The following is a 24,274-nucleotide window of genomic DNA, read 5'->3' on the forward strand; positions in this document are numbered from 1 at the left end:
ACAGTAAATTAGAGGAAAACAGTGGTACGTCAGTCATTCGGACAATCTTAGAGAGTTTTAGGAATAGTTTGAGCAACAATGTGAAATATCTACCACCATAAGCTCCTAAGATTCACAATGATAAATAGCGTGCCACGATCATTGCTATGAAGGCAAGCATAGAGAAACCGAGGCAAGTGTTTTGTTTGATTTCAGTCACCACACAATCTCTAAGCTTGAGGTGTGGAGGCCATGCTCGTCTTGCCTTCTGAATTGTAGTTCACTTCCAGATATACATCATCTCTCCTTTTTGGAAAGAAGACGTCATGTCGATGATCCTGTACAAACTCTAATCTTGTTGCAGCTCAACAGAGTTCAATCTCAGGAAGCATTTACAATGACAGGTAGAGCAAACATCAGTACTTCATAGAAATACCAATTGGTATTGACCCAGAAGATTACTTGAGATTAACAGAGCTAATTTAGAGAAGACTAGAGTTGGAGGATCCGGTGCTGTTATAATTGAAGAAATGATTCCCCATGGGACGTTATGCTCCCTGCAGATCAACATATTAGTCATCACTGGTAGGTAAAAACATAACAATGGATTTAAAGAATGTAAGAACAACGAGATAAAAGAGAGCACACATGGACATTGAGATTTGAAACCAAAGTATCTGAGTGTAATTAGGGAACAAAGCATCGTCCGATTATCCAAGTCAATAAGGTATCACCATCCTTTCTCCTCGAAATATGCATGCACGGATATTGTTACTTCTTCAGGATGTATAAACCTTCTCTCACTTCTAGTTTCTCTTCTGATATAAGACCAGAAAGAAAGCTCTGTAGCTGCTGGAGAGACTTGTCATAAGAAGGTTCAGCTACACAGAACATCTGATGATGATGTAGAGCCAAATTTAGTATTACAATTGAACACAATCTAGTGAAATTCCTTGCAGCAAAATTACTTGTGCTACTTACCTTCAAAGTGTTATGTATCCTATCTAATGTCATACTGCCAAAGTTTGTGAGCATCCCAACAATGAATTTCTGAAACAAGAAATGTGTAAGATAACAGAGCTAGAATTTATTTCATTTGCATCTAACTCAGCATGATTTGATACTCTATTAGCAAAGCTAACATATCAATTGACACTTGGTCTGCCACACTGATCTACAAGACTTATAAGTTCCTACTGGAGATTACCTTTAAAATGAATTAAGAAGCAATTGCAATTTTCAGTGTGGTCAAAAGGTTGTAGTACATTTATACTGGTTTCTAGAAATTCTGTACAAAGTAGAAACCATTTTGTATGTGATGATAAAATAATGTTCATTTACATCTTACACAAAATACAGCAATTGAGCTGGACTGTTTTCTGCATCACCGAATAGAAGGTTGAATGGGGATGCTAGACACAAGGAGGTCAGGCAGACCTGGGCCATAATTTCTTGGCACAAATTAAAAGATAAAGCAAGATGAAGGTCGGAAGTCAAAATTTCAGATACCAAAAATAAAGCTGGCATGAACTATAAAGGTGAAAGAGACTATAAAATTCATGTATTTAGGTCCACAGATCATTAGTCATTATGAGAACGAAAATTGTTCTTTTACTAAGGTGCTGGTTTTCAGAAAGCAGAAAGGGAAGAAAAAAGATATCCAGATTTTGGCAGAAACCAAACCTCATATACTGTCATTTCTTTCCTTAGCTGTTCCTCAACAGAGGCAACAGATCTCTCACATTCCTCATCCATTGCTAGTATCCCTTCGCATCTCGTATTGTTTATACCTGTCTTATTTGGATCGACCATGTCACTGACAATGGTAAAAATATGATTATCAGAATCTGATCCGACAGACTCAGCGAGAACTCCCTGATAAAGGCAGAAGAAAGTGAACTTAGCAACCGTAAGTAATCACTGAGTTTCTATTATATGCAATGCTAGAATTAGTTCCACTGACCGCAGAGAGATATTTACTTGAAAAGAAATTACATAACATAAAAGAAACATGTAAAAGTATAAATGAAGATGGTTTCAATACATGATCCATAATTCCATATATCTACTAGTAATGCCTTCAGCATCTTGAAACTAGAACAAGATGAAAACAAAATAGAAAGAAAAGGAACGTACTTATCCACTATGAAAGTTCTATCTTACATATTATTGTGGCTAAAAATTAGATAGGGAACCACGATATATTTGTTGCACCTCACAATTATTAAGCAAAAATAAAGGCCCAATGATGTGTATACGCTGAATTTTTCTTTCAGATGCAGGATACTAGAAAAAAATTAATTTTTGAAAAATAAGAGAGAGAACGGAACAGCACAGCTGGGGGAGATTCCAGATTGAGAAAATTCATTCTACGATTTCATTTTCAAATATTGTAGAGAACACATTTAACTTAATGGTATGCACAGGTATTATTATGTACATACACACATACATACATTCATACTGCAGTAAAATACGTTGCCACTTTACAACTATCACAGGCCAGAGCAAAATTGTTGTCAGATCTTTTTTTTTCTTTTGTCAGATCAACTTGACTCAAGATTTTTGAATTGCCTTTTCTTTTGTAGTTCCAACAGATAACAACCAGAAATATGCTATGCATCCAAAATAGACATTCAAAAGACTTGAACATGGAAGAAAAGAAATAAAATATAGAAATTGAACTTCCGTCAAAAATAAAGGATATAGTTGAAGAGCTGGCAGTATAACTGATCAAGGATGCCAAAGATTCACTAATAATAGTTGAAGATCATTAGGCAAGAAGCCATCTGTCAAAATAATATTTTTGAGAAGCCAAGTCTTGATCCCAAGATATTTTCTATGTGACTATGAAACCAGTCTTGACTTTAGATAAGCAATAACAAAAGTGTGGATTACTGAAAAGCAAAGGAATTGAAATTACACGGTCAAAAACACTTACACATATCAAGTTAAGTTCATGATCAAATTTTAAAATTGGTGTGACTGTATTGATAAGGTATATTTTGGGTCCGGGCCACGTCACGCAACCGTCAGGTCAGCAAGAGGAGCACTCCCACACTTCGAGCCAGAATCCGTACCAAGGCGTTCCTCGGTACGTCCCGTCCCGAAAAGCTCGGGACGACACCATATGGCGTTGTTCCACACATCCTGGGACGGCGGTCGCACAAATGTACCATCTCGCCCCTCGAGGATCGACCGTTACCCTCATACAGTAGTATAAAAACCCCTGGCCGGCATCTGGCCCAGGGAGAGGCAAAACAAACCAACCAAGCACTGACTTACCCATTGAGGGGCCAAAGTCGGCAACTACCCGACGAGGGTCATATGTGCAGGAGAGCGGCCACCCCCCGAGCCACGACCATCCCGACGGAGAGTCGCCAACCAGCATCCCGATGGAGAGTCGCCAATCAGCGTTCCGACCAAGAGCCACCAACCAGCATCCCGACGGAGAGCCGCCAACCAGCGTTCCGACCAAGAGCCGCCAACCAGCGTTCCGACCAAGAGCCGCCAACCAGCGTTCCGACCAAGAGCCGCCAACCAGCATCCTGATCGAGAGCCGCCAACCAGCATCCCGACTGAGAGACGCCAATCAACATTCCAACGCCAGCACCCCGTCCTGAGGGCGTGACCGGCCTCGACAACCAGCTCAACCGATCGAAGACTCCCGACATCGACCCGTGGATCAGGCCGTGCTGACTCATCAGCCACGAGGCATCAGTTCATCAACATGTATCAAGATATCATCACTATCATGGCCACAGTGACAAAATTGCAAAAGAAAATTTTGATTTAATCTAAGTTCAAAATACTCTAGGCTTGAGTCAACATAAATTTGGTTAAAGTTGGAAATGGAAATGTATTTTCTATTTTCTGGATCATCCATGTAAATTACAAACTGGTTTGTGTTGTTATATGATATTTCACACAGAGCTAGGTTGCAAGAGTGAACAGATATTTGCAGTTCCATGTGCCATTGTAGCTAGGATACCATGGGATTACAAGTTTTGTTACTAGAGAGTACTATCACATAAGCTATCTTCCTATCAAAATTGGTCATTTAAAAATTTGATCTTGATGAATATTAATACAACAGTGAGTTGGATGACGATTACAATTAGTCAGGTCATACCAATTGATATGGACTCATACTGTCTGTGCACCAGCCCGTATTGGACTGGCCACTGACGGGTATTGGCATCGGACTGAAATTTAAATCCATGGTTAAACTATTTAACAATTTGCTGTAAGGATTTATCCCCTGTACCTTGCTTATCCAGAAGTTTATTCTTTTGTTCAGTGTATCAATAGGAACTCCAATGGATGCTGCAAGGTTCTTAGAAGTCCAACTGAAGCAAGTTAAAGAAAGTTAATTTGATTACAATGTGGTAAATCTAAAAAGTATAGCAGTTGAGTGCTTACCTAGTTTGCTCCTGAAATTGCATAATAATTACTGCATGCATTGGGCTTACAGTAAACTGCATGCTCCTATCCTCAAATTGCAGTTCCAGCTGAAGTAGCAATAATATAAAGAAAATGTCAATTAAAGATAGAACAATAACAAAGATATGCACCAAAGAATTAAAGTTCTTCATACAAAGGACTATTTTCATGAAATATAATCACCAGAATAATGTTCATAAGAATTATTTAGCAAAGATAACACAAAAAGTAAATTATTAAATACATGAACAAAGATACAAGTCCCCAGGAGTCTCTAACCTTCACTGTCCCAAGATTTTTCTTCCATAATAGCTTGCGAGGAGTTTTGATTTCGTGAAACCTCCTCGCATAATCAGATAGCAGTTGTTCAACAGCAGTGGGGATGTTAAGAGACTCTGCCTGCGTTTTCTACAAGGTCAACCATAGTGCAAGAGGAAATACACGAAAAGTAAGCAAATTCTAAGAAAAGTTTCAGAATTAAATATCGAGTACGAAGTTTAATGTAAAAAGAGGTATAAACATACTATTATTTTCAATGAATAGATGTTTACCATCTTTATTAACCAAAAAAACTTCTACTCAACTGGGACCCCATAAGACTCTTAGATTGCGTACCTGGATGGTTGGCCAAAAATTGGAAGAGATTATTGTGGAATCAAGATGATCAAGGGATAAACATGTCTCTTCTTGCTCAGAACCTAAGAAATGCACATTAATGCAGCAACAAATCATCAAAACTAGACAGGAATAGAAAGTAGCATTTGACTAAAAGCCTTGACATACCAGGGGCAGGTGGCTGCAATATAGATGCTTTGATGTTAGCATTTGTCCTCTTTGAATCGATTAGATCATTAAGCATAATTTCACATTTTTGCATACTTCCCTCCCCAAAGTGTATCTGTTGAGAAAAAATGGTTACATGATTCAATTTTCTAAATAGCGAACTTTCAAATAAAAATCACATATGATCTATATAGAAGTCCAAAATATATATGTAGCGAATACTTTAGCAAATTCAAAGATTTTGCTAAGTTCTGCAGATCTTGTGTTCGTACCCACCTTAAGGAGTTCTAAAGTACGTATCTCTGAGTCAATATCATAATCAGATTTGTTTAAAAGCTTTTCTGCTAGCATAACACGATATTCATTAACTAACTGATCCTTTGAGCCAATGATGCCAACTATCATTCCAAGTATGTCAATCTTCCTTCTGTTCCGGCTACCTTTTGATGGATCTGCCTCTACTGGATCAGGTTCCCATCTAACAATAAGAAGACAAGCTTATGGACAAATGAAGAGCAATGTAATCTGATGGAAATAGTTAAATAATAAATATTACAAGGAAGATTAATACCTTTCGGCATTTATCCATGCTTGTTTATCATCAAGATTTGTATCATCATCATAATCAGCACTCTCTTGGTTTTCTGCATCTCTATTCAACTCTTCAAGTAGGCTATCACCAGAATTTCCAGCACCAGTGGAATTTCCCCCACTCCCATCGGTAAGCATGGTTACAATGCATTTTATGGTATCCTTTCTTCCCCTCAAATAATCCCTAATTGGTTCACCAACTGCTTCTAGAAATACCCCTGTGGGGTCTATTGTTCTTAGTGCCTTGATAGTGGACACATATTGGTGCAATATGTCATTGGTTGATGCACCAGCAGTAAGCAAGCGATACCTCAAAGAAGAAATGAATGAATCAACAAGCTTGGAATGCTGCCCAGTATACTCCAAACATTGTTTCAGATCTTCAATGGCAGGAGAACTGTACATATTTAAAGAATCAGATGCAGAGTTTTTTGAGGCAAATATCAAAGGCAAATTTTTTAAATGAACAATGTAAAGAAAAGTCAGAAAATGAAGATGAACACAAATCATGTGTCACTACTAGAAGCCTCAAAAGGTAAAACAAGTTGGATCCAAAATATGCAATTAGAAATTTAGAATATCATTTTATTTTATGTATGATGCAGATGAAGGAACTTTTCGCAATGAACAGAGACATTCATGATCACATTGAAAATTTTGAGGCAAGTGAAAAAATTTCCCAGTACTGGACATACTGATACAGAATAAAACATAATGGATATCATGCACGATCAAATATTCATCAGGTGCATTGTTAAAAGTCCAACAGTTTTCAAGTCGAAGAACCTAACCATCCATAGGCTTTTCTATCATGAAACTATTGGCTATTGTTCTTCAAAGAAAATGATATATCAAAAATGTTAAAATATAATGTTAAACACTTGCTTTCTCTCAATCCAACAGGTAAAACCATTATGCCAAACAAAAGAGGCAGAGATGTCTAACCTTTCAGGATAATCCACGATAATCTCAAAAAGTTTGCCAATCCTCAAGTCCTGCAATGTTTCATAAGCGAAATATTCAAGACGCAACTGCCATCTCACAAGCCCTTCTGAAGGCATCTCTATTCCTGGGTAAGAAGGGGATGAAGCCAACGGTGATTTAAGGCCAGATGACTCATCATCTTGTGCAGGTGAGTCGCCTAGATATACTAAAAGTGCATGTAAGAACTGGAGAGGAACTGCCTGAGGGTGAACAAAACATGAAAACATCAGTAAGGAAACATTTGATATAGCTACTGGAAATATATAACAGATGAACCCAGTTATCACAAAATAAGAAATTTCCTATTGAAATATAATACTAATACATAAGCATGAAAATGCATAAACTAACTATAACCATCCCACTGGACCAATAGGTCCTGACAGGTCAATCTAGTTGTGTTAAGAAAGACAGCAGTGTAGTATTACATAAAGGAAAAGGATATTTTTTTCTGATTAAACTACTTTTATATGTTCTCCTAAATTTATGTACATTGCTTGAGGCAATGATCTACACAATTTTGTAACCACCAACAAGATTGATGAGCTGCTATCCAGTAAACTACTTTCCTATATGTCATGCTTTGAGACAGTATTACAAAAGACAGCCAAGTGTAGTACTATATGGAGGAAAAGGATTTGTTATCTGATTAAACTACTTTTATATATGCCAGCCTTCAGAATCAGACTACTACCATAGTTATATAGATTGCTTGAGGCAATGTTCTACATAATTATTTTAACCACCAAATGTGATTGATGAGCTGCTATCCAGTAGACTACTTTCCCAAGAGCACATTTAAAAACAGGTCAAGTTTCCGAGTTTTTCTAATTTCATGCACAATCCCAACAAACAAAGCGTGTTCAATTGCTTGTGTGAGGTTGTGCCGTTTAACCCTCTCCTGCGAGCTTATGCCAGTCCTAGGTGGCAAATCAGCACAAACATCCAAGTAGGTATTAAGTGATATTTAGCAGATCTTATGCTACGCACATGTCCAAACTGTTACCAGCACATACTTCTACACTTTAGTCACTCAGTACTACATATAAAAAAAGTACCTGAATCCAATCTTTAATAGATCCCAGAACCGGAGTCCTATAATCATCACCAGCTAGATCATGAACTTTATGCTGTTGTGGGGACAATTCATATTAGTGTCAAGAACAATAGATATTGGGAAATAAAGAATATCTTATACAATTCAAAAGCTATCTAAATTGAAAAGAAAAACATAGAAAGCACTAATATGATGCATCTACATAACATTGGAAATACTAACCTTTAGAAGCAAAAGGATTGAAGAAGCATAGGCATCTTCGGTCATTGATGTAAAACCAAGATTTCTAAGATCACAAACAACTTTACCAATGTTGTTAACCAAGGTGTTGTTCTTTGCAAAAGTAGAACCATGGTAGCACGTATCGATATCCATTTCACCCACCCCAATGGGTCTTTGACTTGGCTGGCCCAAACCATTGTTGCTAAACTGAAACTCACAACCATCTTCTTCAGGACCCACAGCCATCATATTACTTAGTTCTTCCAACTTTTCCTTAAAATATGAGCGGAGTATCCCTATGAAAGGAATGCCATAAGTTTCTATATTATACAGATGGGAAAAAACACCACAAACTTCATTCTGCCTGTGTATGCATTGTATCAAAATGAGCAATTGTCTCATTCAGCTTCTAGCTTAATAGGTAGACAAAATTATAATACAATATGTGATAAATAATGCATATATCACTGCACATTTTTGTACTCTGAGTAACTAAAAGACATGAACAACTGCTACAATCAAAGATATGAGGAGTAATTTGTGTTCATAGCTAAGGAAATGTACCAGAATTTGATTGGCTAAAATTAAGGAATAGTACAAGTACAATGCATCAATATATCAGCCTATTACCAACTTGAAGGAAATTAAAGGAGAACTTGACCAAATGTCCATCAATCCTATACTACAATCTTTTTAGCCCAAATTCAAGTAATTCAGTTTTTGAATCTATGCCTAGGCAAATTTGCCCTGATTGATATGTCAGTTGGCAATTGGAAAACAGAAAACCAACTTAAAAAGTGTCAACAATTGGAAATAACAAGCAAAGTTTAATAAATCAAATCTATTACATATTAGAAGTTGGTTGAAAATCAAGTGAATGGAGCAAAGCCACAATCAAATATGAATACCAAGTAAAAAGGAAAAACAAAAAGCTTACACCAACACATACAAAAACTTGAGAATGAAACTCAAACAATAAGAGAATGCATCCAAGTTAATAAATTACAAAGATTGAAAATGAGTAGATTATAAGATAATATAGGACACCGCCATGAAATCTGGATGCAAAATTTATGGAGTATGGACAGCAGAAAGAAGTGGAGAAAAACAAGGATCTTAAAAAGCACATAAGGTGGTCGAGCAGCTAGGTCAGTATATGGTGCACATGCAGTATGAGGCCGCATAGGTAGGAGCAAACAGTCCATATCAGAGAATATATAAGATTAGACTTATATGATAAAGATTAAACAAATATTTCAAGAGACAATACAATTCATGGTGGCATGGACACTTCTTCAGGTATCAAAAGTCAGCTTACGCTAATTTAAGAACCTATTCTAGAAGTAAATGGTAAGTAGACCTAACGAATAAAACAATAATATTAAAGAAAAATGGAAACAGATAAAGGCAAACCTGAGCATTTAATCATTAAGGGGACTAAGATATTATGTCTAGTCAAGAGCTAGCCTTTCCACACCCATGCACACAATCCATGGGACAGACAGATTTCTAAGCTAGAAGTCTAAGAGAAACTCAGTCTCTGTAACAGACAAAAGTAGTAACGATAGAAATGAAAAGAGATGATTTTCCTCTGAAACCACTTTTTTTTTCTCTGATACAAGATAGCAATAAAAAGAAGAAAAAAAAGAGTTTTCTCTTAGTTTAAGACAGGAAAAAACACTTCCAATAGCCCTAACTAAACAAAATAAGCCAACAAAATCTGGCCAAGATCTCCAGAAAAGAATGGATAAAAATATCCAGTGCTTATAATAATAACATCATAAGAATCTGTCTCTCTATTGACAGTCTGGCACACCCATCAAAAAACATGTTACATGCAAGCACTATGCAATATGTACACACTTATTCATATGTTAATGCAACAAGGTAACGTTTCATGGACTATTCTGGAATTGAGATTGATTTCTTGTAAAAACAAGTCTCTTACCACATGCTGCCATGCCCCTCTTTTTTTCTCTTTCAAATGCCCTTTTTTTATCTCTTACAAAGTCTGACGGGAACTTTGTTAGGTTGCAGTGTTTACTAGAGTTTCAATTGCATGTCTAAAACTAACCAGGTAGACCTTCCTTTTAACTTAGCCTTTTGGAAAGACTTGTGGATGCAAAATTGTGTGACTTGACACTATAATACAAATATGAAATAAATATATCACTATACATGCATGTAAGACTTAACATCTATATTGATAATGGATATGCAAACATACATCAAAAGGAGATGTTTGCATTTTTTTTCCTAAAGATAACGCACCGGGAAAATGCATAGGTACTGTTGTTAAAAGATTGGAAGACACCATTAACTGGTATTTGGAAGTAAGACTGGATCTATAATCTTGTATTTTCATCTTTTCATCAGTTATGCTCTCGTCATATGACTGCAAAGCATGGACCAGCATCAAAAGGCATTTCTCTTGATAATGCTTTTCCAAGCATATCTCTTCCAGTGATTTACTTAGTACTTCCTCAGTCCAATTTTCCTGCACCAGCAATTGTGTAAGCCAATTTAGGAAATTGATAACATAGCAGGTTCAACATACATAGTAGATCTTGCCGATTGCAGACACACAATCATAAATCACAGTCGAGGATCATGGCATAAGCTAAGAACTTCTATAACTTTATAACATATATCCTGAATAACCTAATTTTAGAAAGGCCATCTAGATTCCACAGTAAATAACAAGATCACATTGTTTCAAGTTTCAACCTCCAAGGCATGGAACATGAAGAAAAAAAGCTAAATAAACACAAGTAGCTGTTTCCTTTGGCATTACTCCAAGTAGAGAGACAAAATTGAACATCTAAGACCATTGCATGGTCGGACAGGTTAAATGTTACAGAGGTACGAAAGACAATCACAAGTTAACATAAAAAGAAACATCATAAGCTCATGATTTTCCAAGCTGAAAGATGGGTATTATGTTACAGACTCATTGACTTTTTCATGCCTTTATGATGATATCACTCAGGGAAAAGCTTGCCACTTGCTCCGTACTCCTTGCAGTACTAAGGAAATGGTACAACCTGTAACAATAGAATAGATAAATTCATTTACCAACTAGCCTTTTATGTTCTCAAGTTGCCTAATTTCCCACCAACCTTAAAACATTCATCAGATTGTTAGCCAATCACTAGATATTATTAAGCCATCCAAAGATCCTTCTAGTCTTTAAGCTGTGGGCTATGGATGACACCACAGTGTCCAGAAAAGGCTTGGATGCTGATGCTAATGGATATTATAGAACTTAAAGTCCTAAACTGCAGTACTCATCCAAAAAACTACATGGAAGAAACATCTTTTGCATCTTGAGAATGTAAACTCTAAATTTGATAACATTAAATATTCAGCACATTTAAATGAGATAGCATTTATGTAACTCATCAGCCAATCACCCATAAATGCAACATTTCTGCAACATAGGCTTATCTTATTCCCAAAATGGACCACAAATAATAATATTAAAAAATCCATGAGCTTCTCTAAATCTTCAACTGTCCTGAGTGTTATGTGTGATCCTCAAACAAACTTGTAAATACAAGAGTAACATGACTAGGAAGTGAAAGTCCCCTTTCAAGCAACTAATTGCTGTAATTCATAAGCAATTCGATCAAAATGTATTTGTTAATAAGATCCGCAAAGCACATGCTTATCATATGTCTCCTATTAGTAATTGCTACACAATAGTTGTCAGCAAAGTACAACTAGCATGTAGAACAGTAGAAGCTCAAATGAAAAATGTGTTAATCTTTGTCAGTTTAAACAACAATGGGCAACATAACCTTAAAATAAGTAGAAACAATCGTAACATACACACTCAAAATAAGAAATGCCACTAAAGTAATTTTATTTTTTCATCAGTTAGAATTTTTTATAATCTTAATAGAAAGAGAAGCCTGAGATGCTTGCAATCTCACTTGGAAATCAGTCGTTCCTAGTTTTGAAGCATCAGAAAAGGCATCAAAATGCTTCCAGAACTTCAAAACAGCATTTGACTTGAATAATTCCTGCAAGATGTTAGCACATTAAACAAAAGTATAGAAAAGTCTATTGACAGGAACTTACATAGAACAAAAATATATACACCTATATCATACATAGACACTTATTAAAATAAATGTGTAGAGGCATATATCTAGATGTGTGTGTGTGTTTGTGTGTAAAGTATATATAAATATATAAGAACTGCCTGTGATTATTTCTCCAATTTCTCGCTCTTGATCAGATTGCTTTTACTTGTATACCCATAGGGAGCTGGTTCTCATGCTAGAGTCAGGAAAACCAGCCCACTTATTTTAAAAAATATTCTTATAAATAATTCTATGTGTCCATTTAATGCTATATTTTGTCAGATCATCTCCTCCCTCAGCTATTAGTATATTACTTTGGCTATTATACTTTGCAATTTAAAACATCATTAGAAAACGAGCCTTGTTGTTATAATAAGTTGTTTTTTTGTTATACTGGCACCCAGGGTTCAAAAGAGGAAAAAAATGTCACTGCTTGCAAGGGTAAGACTATGCAAATCGGCCCTCTCTAGACCCTACACTGATAGGGGATTTAAGCACTAGATCAGCTTTTCTTTTAATTTAAAGTTTCACTGTCACTTTTCACAGTATTAGAGATTGCATTTTCCAATAGTAGAAGATTATAAGAATCAAGAACCATATATCTGTTAGCAAGCCCTTCCAAAAAGTAGCTCACAGGGACAAAACAAGAAGGAAGACAATGCACATATAAAAGAACCTACACATGCAATGGTCATCTATGTGTACATTATATATCTATAAATTGATTTTCCCGCACTAGCATATATATTCTCAGGCAGCCATTACAAAACAGCATATTGACCTTTGTGACAAATCCGGAGTTGAAGCTGATCAACTTGCAAATTAGTTTTCTTGCATTCCTTATCACAATTCCGTAGTAAATCAAAACCTTAGTTATTGACTATTACCCTCAACTTTCCTGACGCTGGGTACCAATTAACAACCCTAAAGGACTTTTACAATCTAAGAAGCATTGTCGCAAACACATAATGTTCAATGCTCCAAAAGTTTAAAAGGGAAAAATATGATAAATCTACCTGTGTTATGGCTAGGTTTCACACTTTGTTTCAAAGTTTAGCACTTACCCCACCCGAGGTTTGGTCAGTTGGTCCCTGAGTTTCCGGTCACCCACTTGTAGTGAAATCTAGCATAAGGATTGAACGAGCATCAGGGTTTAATGCCTTTTTCCTTAATTTTATTCCTACAAAAAACCTTTACTCCATGAAGATACCAGGAGACCAGTCCATCAACTTGGCAACTGCCGGCTGTTTTAGGTTAAAACCAGGTAGGATAACCATAAACATAGATTTCTTGCTCCAAAACAAACTTAGGAACAGACGGAGCAGACCGCAGGTAAGCAATGTGAAACCATGGCAACGACACAAGTAAGTAAAATGTATTTATATTAAGGAAGAACCGGAGAAAACAGTGAAGCAAGGTTGCTGCGCATCATTCAAGCAAGTGGATTTTGACCTCGAGGGAATGAAGGAAGTGGTCTTGGACGAGAGAGCATAGACCATAGCCGCAAAGGGTCGCGACGAGAGGGACTAAATCGGCGCCGGCGGAGAGGTCGCCTCGGCCGCAGAGGAGGGCGTCGGTGCAGTCGCAGAAGCTCGCCCAGCTCTGTAGCACGTCGCCGATGGCCGCGTCATCCAGTGAGTCCAGGGCTTCCGGATCCCACAGCATCTAGAATGATCTCGACGGAACGACGGCGTCGGAGCACAAGAGCGGATGCGGCGGGAGAAGAAGCCCACAAGTAGAGCCGGGGAGAAGGAACGGCGCGCCGCGACTCGACTGTTTTTGATTTGAGGCAGGAGGATCAGGTTCGGCCTCGGCTTGGGAAACGGACGGTTTCTCTGCTTTAAGACATGTGAATGGACACTTGGCAGTGTCTTGTTGTCGTATACTTTCGTCAAGATTTGTGCCTCATACGTGCTCCCCACTCGATCATCACCGAGTGGCTCTCCATTTATACCCGCCTTTGAGCACCTTAAACCACTAGAGGGGATATCGGGGACTAAGCGAGAGAAGGCAGAGAATGGCGATCGAGGAAGCGTGGAGCTCGAGACTCTAGTCCTCGAGAAGGTAGAAGAAGTCTCCTCCGCGATCTGCGCCGTCGACTCCCTCGTCGTTCGCATTCTACCGGTCGATTCCTCTGCTCTATGCGGTTCGGTTCCGAATCACTTCACATCACGCCTGGTTCTTTTCGAATGGCTCTTTTGTCGTCGTTTCTTGTGATTCTCCGAGGGTTTATGATTACAGTACTGGATACTTGTGTTTGAAGATTTACCATTGTCAGGCCATAATCAATTGGGCGACCTAAAGAAAAATCCTTTTTCTGTGAAAGTTAGCATAAATGTGGGAATAATATGCTACCACTTTAAATTTGTTTTAGGTGATCATTCAGAAGCATGGAATTCCATAGTCTTAGAAACCCTTGGTGTAAATCAATCACCAAACATAGTAAAAATAATAAATCCAGTCCGTCTGCAGTATAAGTTTGGGTTTCTAATAGTAAGCAGAAGATGTTTACTTGAATCTGGATCATAACTTGACTATAATATCAGTTACTGGATGCTTCAATTCTCAAATCAAGCAGCAGCTCAAAGAAGCATATATAAAGATATAAACTTGAATCTTGATTCTGGAAAGACACAAATTATAGGCTAGATATGTTGCCTGAATGTGCTGCCCGTAGAAACGATTATATGATTGGGTCATTGGTTAACAAAGAGTTACACACTTCTCTCCACAATCTCTGCAAAACTGGGGTGTCGTTAGGAAGATATTGATCATTGGTTAATTGTGGTGGCTTCTTATATCCTCTAATTAGTTAGCTCACTTACAATTTGGTCTGCACTTGGAAATTTTGCAAGATATCCCTACTGACTCCAATATTTTTTATGGAGACAGAATGCATCCAAGAAAAATTGGAAGAAAAGGGAGGAGAGAGAGAGAGAGTTTAAGAGATTTTCTGCAATGGTCTTTAAACTTTCAGTGAAATTTCAAGTTGATTTGAGCTAATTTTCTTCCTAAACTCGTCCTCATACTTTTGTTTTTGTGTTATTTAAATCATTGCATTAACTGGAGTGAAAATAATACTAATCTGGATGGGGAATCTCCTGCCAAATTTCTCTTTAAGGCTTTCTCCTTTTTCTCTCCCTCTTTTCTTCACCTCTTGGCTACTAACAGTGCTTCTGAAGCTATCACTCCTAGCTGTCATCATGGTGAGCTATCTTGCTTGAAGACATAATTGATAGAGGTAAATCTGGGAAGAAGATTTCCTGATTGTAAGCATTGTGGGGGTAAGTAATAATCTATAGAATTATTTTGTTTTATGTTAAATACATCTGGTTCTCCATGTCCTTTTTCCATGAAATAGAGATATGGTTCGTGTGAAAGAAAGACAATGGTTTGGTTATTAATGAGCTCCTCAGGATTTGAAACATGGAGACAGAGATCAGAAATGAGACTCAAACTTAGATATATAAAAGATACACAATGTTTGCTAAATTGTTCTGTGCTAAGGATCATTGCCTGGATCATGGGAAATATGAAGTGAAAGCTGAAGAAATCTAGTGTTCTTTTGTTGTTTTTGTGTGAAATAAGGGTATCTATTATTCTATAATAATGATTGTTGTCCTGAAATACAATGTTGTTTATTTATCTCAAATTCTATCATTACAGTGCCATATTCAGCAAAAAACTGATCAATATACAAGAAAGAAATTGATCACATATATATTAGAGGAAAAATAGTTCAAATTTGATGTCATATTCAATAGTATACACAATCCAAACCATAACATAGATACAGCAGAAAAATTGGTCATGCACATAATAGAGAGAAAAGATATCAGAATTGATTCTATATTCAGCTCATAAGTGATAATATTTAAACTTCGAAGGATACCTTTGGATGCTCTTTTTAAACTAAACTTATAATCCTTAACTTCTAAAACAAGCCTTGAGTGTTTTCTCAATGTGGTCCTATAGTTGTTAAGTCATTCTCAATTATTCATGATCCAATTGCAAAAAGAAGCCAACTTTGTGAATATGCATTTTGTCTAGTCAAACATGGCAATACTTTATGAATTCAGATGGTTGGAATAAACATTCTCTGAATTATTTATTTGATCACTATGCCACTATATTTGTTGCTCCCATCATGTTTCTTGTTTTTGGTAATGCTTTGTGGATACGAAAGATCGATCCTTTGGATTAATCTTCTGTCAAATATGTGAACATCTTTCTTCTAAATTCCATCTACCATGCTTACTATGTCTGGTGAGGATGTGAGCTTTCTTGGAGAATGTTATATAGCCCCTGGAGTTAAAATTCCTCATGGAAGTTGTTTATACCTAGTCAAAATCTCTGCAATTTTTATTGGAATTTTGACTTGATCATATGTACAAAAAATAATTGAAATGCTGATTTGGTTGGTTTTCTTTTATTGTTTTTGACAGGTCCATGACCTTCGTGTTGTGAGGTATGCAACTGTGCTCCTTTGATACTTCTGGTTCTAATCTTTTAAGAATGTGTATTAGACATTTTCACTCACTTGTATGATGGATCAGGTCGGATGAGTCTCATAAAACGATCAAACGATCGAACTCGGTGTTGACCGGATTGGATCGAGCGGTCTAGCATTGGCCCATTTCAAATCCCAATCTTGATTACGTTTCACTATTCGATCGGACGATCGAACTCGGTCTTGACCAGATTGGATCGAGCGGTCTAACATTGGCCCGATTCAAATCCCAATCTTGATTTCGTTTCACTATTCTATCGGACGATCGAGCTCGGTCTTGACGGGATTGGATCGAGCGGTCTAGCACGGGTCCGGTTCAGATCCCAATACCAATCCCAATCGCAATCCCAATCGTGGGCCTGGGTTCGGTCGGTCTTTAGACATTGATGCGCCGAAGTCTACACCACCAATACTGTTTCAGTTCCTCGAAGCTCATTCCATCTATGCCGATCTCCAATTCCCTTTGTCCAAACCCTATAAGATGACTTGCTTTACCGTCTTCCCGTTCCCCCTCTGCCACACTGCTCCCTTCCACTGCCTTCTTCCTCCTCCCACTTTCTAAGGCTTCTACGACGACTAAAGAGAAGGAAAATAATCGCACATTCCCCCCTCTGAGACATGGGGTTTGGTCCTCCGAGATGTCTCTCCTTACTCTAGACCAGTTCCTGGCCCGATCCCCTTTCCTTGGTTCTTCCGCAGTTGGAGGAAACATCGGCGAAGACGGGGCCGTGGTGGCGGTGACGGAGCAGGCGACGAAGAGCATGTACTTGGCCGAGAAGCCCCGGAGCGTCGATTTCTACGACACTAGCGGATTGCCGCCGCAACAACAGCAGCAGCAGCAGCATCCGCAGCAGCAGATGCATTTGGCGGAGAGCAGTGGCGACGACCATGAGGTCAAGGCTCCCAAGAAGCGCGCGGAGACGTGGGCCCAGGAGGAGACGAGGAGCCTCATATCGTTCCGGCGGGAGATCGATGGGCTCTTTAACACCTCCAAGTCGAACAAGCACCTGTGGGAGCAGATCTCTGCGAAGATGCGGGAGAAAGGGTTCGACCGGTCCCCGACCATGTGCACGGATAAGTGGAGGAACTTGCTGAAGGAGTTCAAGAAGGCGAAGCACCAGTCGAAGGGAAGCGGGTTGGGTAAGATGTCGTACTATAAGGAGCTCGACGAATTGCTTAAAGAGAGGAACAAGAAACCCGGCTTCAAGAGTCCTGTAGCGCCAAAGATCGACACCTTCCTGCACTTTTCTGATAAAGGTGACACAAAATTCCACCTTCAGATTTTGGAGTGATTGATGTATATTTTAATTAAATTGTTTACAAGAATCACACTTTGGAATGGAAGCCATGTTTGCTTTCGATTTATACTGAAGTGGACGTCTTCATGTTCAATTAGATAACCAGTAGAAGTAATATTTTACTGATTATACGATATTGGAAATTCATCCTTCTGCATTTTGTTAGCTAATTGTCTCTTAATGAGGTCCCTGAGCATAGCACATTCATCTGACTGCTATATCATTTTATTTTTGACATTTTGTTCCACACATTTGTACTATTTGTCAATGACCACCATATGGCTATCCAAGACATGCAGACACTCCCTGAATCCTGACCTTCTGTGGGACCAAAATCTGTGGTTCTTCTTCTTTTCACAACTAGGATGAACTTCTCTATGCTTTTATTCATTTTTTTTTCTTCGTGAGACAGATTCTTTGTCAAACATGTGTCACCTTGATGCACTCATTCTGTGTTTCTGGAATTTCTTTACACCAAGCTCCAATGCCAAAGCCTTATAATTTGCTTTGAAATGATACCAAGAACACTGTCTACCTTGTTGATAAAATGATGCAGATTGTTCAATGGTCAGGCATCTCATATTATTCTTGCATTGAATTTCTAACCCGAAAGTCTTGATTAGTTGTATGTTTGCTTAATATGTTTTTTTTTTTTTTACAATGAGATGTGTGTTTTGCCTGGATTATAGTACATATTTTGTAGATAATAACTATCATTTAACGATGTTTACTTGTTCATGGATAGACTGTAAATTGAAGAGGAAGAAAGACTTATAACAGACATGATTTGAAGTTGTCTCATCTTCTTTTTTATGAGTTTGACTTATTTCTTACTGAAGTGTAAGGAATTTATACTGTAGGGAAACATTATGCTAGAGACACACACATTTTCTCCACTAACAGAATTGTTAATCAACCTCTTCCATTATTCTACCAACTATCCGAAGAACTAAAAACCACATCACTACCAAACAGCAAAGACAAAAACAATTGATACCTATCAAGGACATCTACACTCTCCGTATGTTTCATCCGAAAGCCTACAGCACTATAACCAACAAAAGGGACAAATTAGATCAGCACCAGCAACCAGCAGTTATTTTTTCCTTTGATTACCTTACATGGCAAGGTCCAAGATGGCTCTGTGTGTTTGGGGTGTCATCTACTTTTCAATCTTAAAAGAATATAAATCGAATAGTATCCTCTGATTCACAAATAGGAACATCTTCAGTCTTGTTTTTTATGATAAATTTTGAGGTTCCATGGCCACCATATGAAATACACAGCAGCAGATAAAATGCACCTTGTAAATCAAGGAATTTCCTCTATAATTTTGCTAAAACTACAACAGCTCCTGTTTGAGACTTCCTATTGTCTCATTAATTTTGTAGAAATGTAGAATGATTTTCAAAATATGGTATAAAAGCAAACCCAAAAATAGGTGATTGGTTGTCTTTTCTCTACTCTGGCAGAATACACAGTCAGCTTTCTGTGTAATATTCTGCTTCACTAACTTCTATTTTTTTTAGATCAAACAAGAATTTCTTTCACATTCACCAATCAGTACTGTATTTGAGAGTTTAATTCTCACATACACATAGGATCAGTCTATCTCATGAATTGGGTTCTTTTAGGAGTAGAGTTCTGTGGAGAAGAAAGAAACCTGCTTGGATATGAATGTGTCTTTCAAGTCTTGACTTCCAAAGTTCATAGAAACAATGTGGTTGCCAATGTTTAACTTTGAAGCTTTTGTAGTTTGCAGTGGTGACTCATTGTTGAACTTCAAGAAAAATGCATGTCAGTGACAAGCAAACCAATTGTTTTATATGTATATAAAGAATGCTATTACCAAACCAATTTGATCTCAACACAAGAATTGAATTTGCTAAGGCTATGTTGATTCTTGCATATTAAACCAAACCATTGTCATTAGATCTTGACAATATATGATAGTTTTCAAAACCATCATGGTTGGTAAAAACCTAATGTGGAATAATAGTAGAAAACTATTCTCAAAGAGCCTAAAGTTGTCTACTTATCATTTTTATTTATCCCATATTATTAATTTTTATGTTTCTTTCAATTATCCCAAATTGTTAGTTGGTAAAAAACTAATGTGGAATAATAGTAGAAAACTATTCTCAAAGAGCCTAAAGTTGTCTACTTATCATTTTTATTTATCCCATATTATTAATTTTTATGTTTCTTTCAATTATCCCAAATTGTTAGTTAGTTAGTTTTCAAGACCCAGAACTAGTATAAATAAATGCCTTTTCTAAGTATTATAAAGGTCTTCTCCACTACAAGGAGTTGATTTCTCTTGTCCTCACTTATAAGGTCATTTACTAGTATCCTTTCTAGTAGTATTTTTTTTTATTTCCTTTCTATGTCAAAAACATAAATTTTTAGATATGACGTACCTTTTTCTCTATATTTTCATTTTTCTTCATTAGTGAACCATTGGGCTAGGTCAATCATGTATTGTTCCATGAATGTTGGTTCCCATCTTCAGGAGTCAGCTTTTTTATTTAGTAGTTATCTACTTTGGTTACTATGTCAACAGATCGGGATTGTTACAATGGATATTGGTCCCTGTTCTTAACTATACTGTGAAGTGCTGTGACCAAATATCTATTTGCAAGTTATGTCATTGGACATATGCTGTAATAGTTAAGAATCACTTACCTATAATTAATATTTCTAGAAAATCCTATACTAAGAGTGCCATCTTTAATTACATCTTTTTGCATAAATTGATTTGTTGCCATTTCCACTATTCTAGCACAGTACATTCTAATGATTGATCTTTTACATTGTTCTTAATATTCCATGATTCTTCTGCCTGTTTGGTCATTGTTCTTCTGCCTGTTTGGTCATTGTCTAGATTTATGATTGATCTACATGAATGAATTCACTTCCTGTTTACTTTGTATCCTTATTATTCATCATTTGACTTGTTATTGTAGGCCTTGAAGATGCAAATACTCCATTTGGGTCTGTTGAAGGTACTAGAAAATTATTTTTGAGTTTTTTTGTTCCATTTTTTATATGATTAATTTTTTCATGATTTTTTTTCATTTCTTTTCGTCTCTTCAAGAATTAATTTTTAGTGCACTTTGACACAAGTTCTCTTTCACTTAAAAACCATAGTTTTGATAATCACCTAGGAGTTGGAAGGTCTAGCATGTGCTTGAGTCTATTGACTATCAAGGAGGTCCCTTGAGCTTTTCATGGACATTTAGCAAGCTCAAGTTTTGTTGGATGAATCTAAGACATTTCGTAAAACAAATTTAAATATGAAAGTGATTGATTTTATCACTTAGAATTAATATGTCCCAAAGAGTTTGTACTTTCCTCATAGATGGATGATATGATTTATGTTGTAATAAAGATATAAGTGATTGAGAAAAATCCATAAAAAAATTGGCTTTATTGTCATGGATTTCTAAAGAGACATTTATGCACATAATGATTTTTCTTGGTGTAGTAATAAGTAGTAACGGAACATAATATTTTAAACCATTGTGGAATAAGTTTTTGTTTTTTAATGCTAACATCCTTGGTTGATGCCTTTAACCGGGTTTGGGATGAATTTGTGTAGTAAAGTAGATATCCAAGTCAAGTTTAACTGGTTACCTAAGTAGTTAATCGGGTTCAAATTCAGGCTTGGGGGAAGTTAAAGGATACCTTATACATTGTTATCCCTAATTTCTTTGATCACTCCTGATTTTCTACTGTTAGGATGAAGCTGAGGATGTGTAGTCCTAAGGAACTATTTAACTGCAGAAGCATTGGATACAGGATGACTTGACCTAAGATGATGTCCAAATGGCTTTCTTCATTTATAGCATATGACATATTCTCCAAGAAAAGAATCTTATTAGTGGGTCTTCCAAATACATGGATAAGAATTGTCATAGGTCCAACAAGAGTGTGATTAGTAGTGAGCATTTGTTTTATTTTGGAAAGTCTCTATTTTCGAAGGATTCTTTAAATGAACTGAGCATTTTCTTTTTATAAACATTGAGTCTTGTGATGTATGGCATGACATAAGGACATGTAATGTAGGTGACTTAAAGAGACTGATGTGTATGAGTTTGATTTGAAAGTCAAACTTAGAATCGAAACTAAAGATATGAAATCTGTATTTAAACTGAACAACCTAGATAACCATTTTAACTAGGAGAAACTACATGATCTTAAAATTAAATTTGTTATTTCCTTCATAGAGGTTCCTCTTGATCAAATAGTCCTCTCTATTTCTTATCATCTGTTATGTTAATAAAACTTAGTTTTGTTGCAGTGAAGGGAGCTTCACGTGTTAGCCATCTTTGTGCCTTTATTATATTCTCTTTTTTCAAGTTTGTAACAACAGCTATCTTGGTGATTATCTAGCAAGTGGTAGGTCACCTCTCAACCTCGACAGACCTATGGAGCATGATAGACATCCACTTGCTATAACAGCCGTTGATGCAGTTGCAGCTAATAGTGTACCTCCTTGGAATTGGAGAGATGCTTCTGTGAATGGTAATGCCCTTGTGTGTTGCATTCTAGAAATATCTTATGCTACTTTCTTTGATTGTTTCTTCTTTGGGATCATCGGAAAAGTGAAAATGTTAGTTTGTTTGTCTGCTTCAAATTCTTTTTGCAACATGTTGATGTACTGCTAGTGCTAACATGTTATTAGCATCAGTACATATAATGATGTGGCATGTTTTAAAGAATTCAAAATCCATGACATTCCAACAATACTGATAAATTGCATGTTAGTTTGCGGTATATCATTAAACAAGATAATACTGATACATGAAATATTATCTAAGATCATTTTTCGATAATACTGACATAAAGATATACTAGATTGGTCTAACAGTGGACTGGTAGTTAGTATGGATCAGTTCTTTTTTTAAAACTATTTTTGATCTGCACTCTCTGGTTTTGACTAGGTTTTCTGCTTCTGTTTTATGAGCAGATAATAATGCCTCATATGGTGGAAGGGTTATTCTAGTTAAATGGGAGGATTACTCTAGAAGGATTGGTATTGATGGCACCGCAGAGGCAATCAAGGAGGCTATCAAGTCAGCATTTGGTTTAAGAACCAAAAGGGCATTTTGGCTTGAGGACGAAGATAATGTGGTTCGCAGCCTTGATCGGGACATGCCTTTGGGTTCCTATACTCTTCATCTCGATGAGGGTAATGCTAAATACTTTTAAATCTATACCATTGAACTCAGACATTTTTCATGTAGCATCAACTTTATTTGAAATTCAATTTTGATATATTATCTTCGTAGGGATAAGTAAGTTCTACGTAACTCATTGTGTTCGTGTATTTGTGAAATTACCATTGCATTTTTTTTCTTAGTCACATCCTATGCATGAATATGGTTGAAATATGTCTGGTATAATTATAATTGGAGTAATGTGTCATGAAACCAATATACTGCAAATTGCTTGCCTCGGTCCAAATATTGATACTTGTTTTTTCCTTGGTTAGTGCACGAAGACACAATTGCATGCCTTGTTCAGGTACTGAGACTTGTAGGGTACTTGTTCAGGGATGTTGATTTATTTATATTTTTCAGGGATAACAATAAAAGCCTGCACATACGATGACACTGACCGCATGCCAGTTCGAACCGAAGAGAAGACACTTTACACAGAAGATGATCTCCGTGATTTCCTTTCTCGCCGTGGTTGGGTTGGCCTCAGAGAGTTAAGCGGCTTTAAAAATGTCGACACTTTGGATGATCTTCGTTCTGGTGCTATGTACCAGGGGGTAAGATCGTTGATCGATTAGCAAGTTCTGATGTATGACTGGTTGAAGAACAAGAAAACCACCATTATAATGAGTTAAATATTACTTTTATGTTTGGCATTACTCCAATCATACTGAGAATTAAGTTCTACATATACTGTAAGTCATGATGTGGTTGCAGTGCAATCAAATCATGAGCATCTGAGTAAATGATTACTTGGTAATTTCTATTGTAGCTGGCTGTTCAATCCCACCCTCAAGATGTGGTGGCTTAGCTCTCTGAAGCCTGTAGATAGTCTATATAGATTGAATTGGAGAAACTTTCAAAAACTATATGAAGTTAAAAGAGTCAGACTGCTCTATGGTGTTTGATATCAAGCATGTGATTCTCTTCATGGAAATCCCACAGACTGCTCTATGGTGTTTGATATCAAGCATGTGATGATACTCCAATCATCAGGTCTGATCATATCTCAATACCATTAGAAAATGAGTCTTTGGGTTTTCTTTCTCTTTGTGGATATCAAAGTATGTTTATATTATTTGCCTATTTTTGAATGA

General features: G+C 36.9%; 2 protein-coding genes across 6 annotated transcripts; one reads left to right on the forward strand and one right to left on the reverse strand.

Moving 5' to 3' along the window:
• Positions 1–8: 8 nt before the first annotated feature.
• LOC103979372 (anaphase-promoting complex subunit 2) lies at positions 9–13,974 on the reverse strand. Of its 2 annotated transcripts, XM_065132480.1 has the most exons (17): positions 13,600–13,974; positions 11,995–12,084; positions 10,331–10,556; positions 8,060–8,355; positions 7,839–7,910; positions 6,742–6,980; positions 5,777–6,193; positions 5,482–5,683; positions 5,206–5,320; positions 5,038–5,120; positions 4,702–4,821; positions 4,402–4,490; positions 4,247–4,328; positions 1,663–1,854; positions 961–1,029; positions 628–873; positions 9–536 (listed from the first exon to the last, which is right to left on the reverse strand). In XM_065132480.1, the coding sequence occupies exons 1-16, from the start codon at positions 13,810–13,812 to the stop codon at positions 751–753; spliced, it is 2,628 nt and encodes an 875-aa protein (XP_064988552.1). In that variant the 5' UTR covers positions 13,813–13,974; the 3' UTR covers positions 9–536; positions 628–750. The 2 variants fall into 2 exon arrangements, with proteins under 2 accessions (XP_064988552.1, XP_064988560.1); XM_065132488.1 differs by lacking the exons at positions 9–536; positions 628–873; positions 961–1,029 and adding an exon at positions 3,265–3,674 and having other exon boundaries at positions 1,717–1,854.
• Positions 13,975–14,119: 145 nt separating this feature from the next.
• LOC135584401 (trihelix transcription factor GT-1-like) lies at positions 14,120–23,948 on the forward strand. 4 transcript variants are annotated; one of them, XM_065132552.1, is made up of 8 exons: positions 14,120–14,293; positions 15,319–15,431; positions 16,593–16,615; positions 16,704–17,914; positions 20,922–20,960; positions 22,351–22,482; positions 22,928–23,149; positions 23,541–23,948. In XM_065132552.1, exons 4-8 carry the CDS (start codon positions 17,296–17,298, stop codon positions 23,753–23,755), a joined length of 1,227 nt encoding a protein of 408 aa, XP_064988624.1. In that variant the 5' UTR covers positions 14,120–14,293; positions 15,319–15,431; positions 16,593–16,615; positions 16,704–17,295; the 3' UTR covers positions 23,756–23,948. The 4 variants fall into 4 exon arrangements, with proteins under 4 accessions (XP_064988624.1, XP_064988631.1, XP_064988636.1 ...); XM_065132564.1 differs by having other exon boundaries at positions 14,121–14,293; positions 17,357–17,914; XM_065132559.1 differs by lacking the exon at positions 15,319–15,431.
• The last annotated feature ends 326 nt before the right edge of the window (positions 23,949–24,274 follow it).

This window comes from Musa acuminata, chromosome BXJ1-3 (genome assembly GCF_036884655.1).
Source record: "Musa acuminata AAA Group cultivar baxijiao chromosome BXJ1-3, Cavendish_Baxijiao_AAA, whole genome shotgun sequence".
NCBI lineage: Eukaryota > Viridiplantae > Streptophyta > Magnoliopsida > Zingiberales > Musaceae > Musa > Musa acuminata.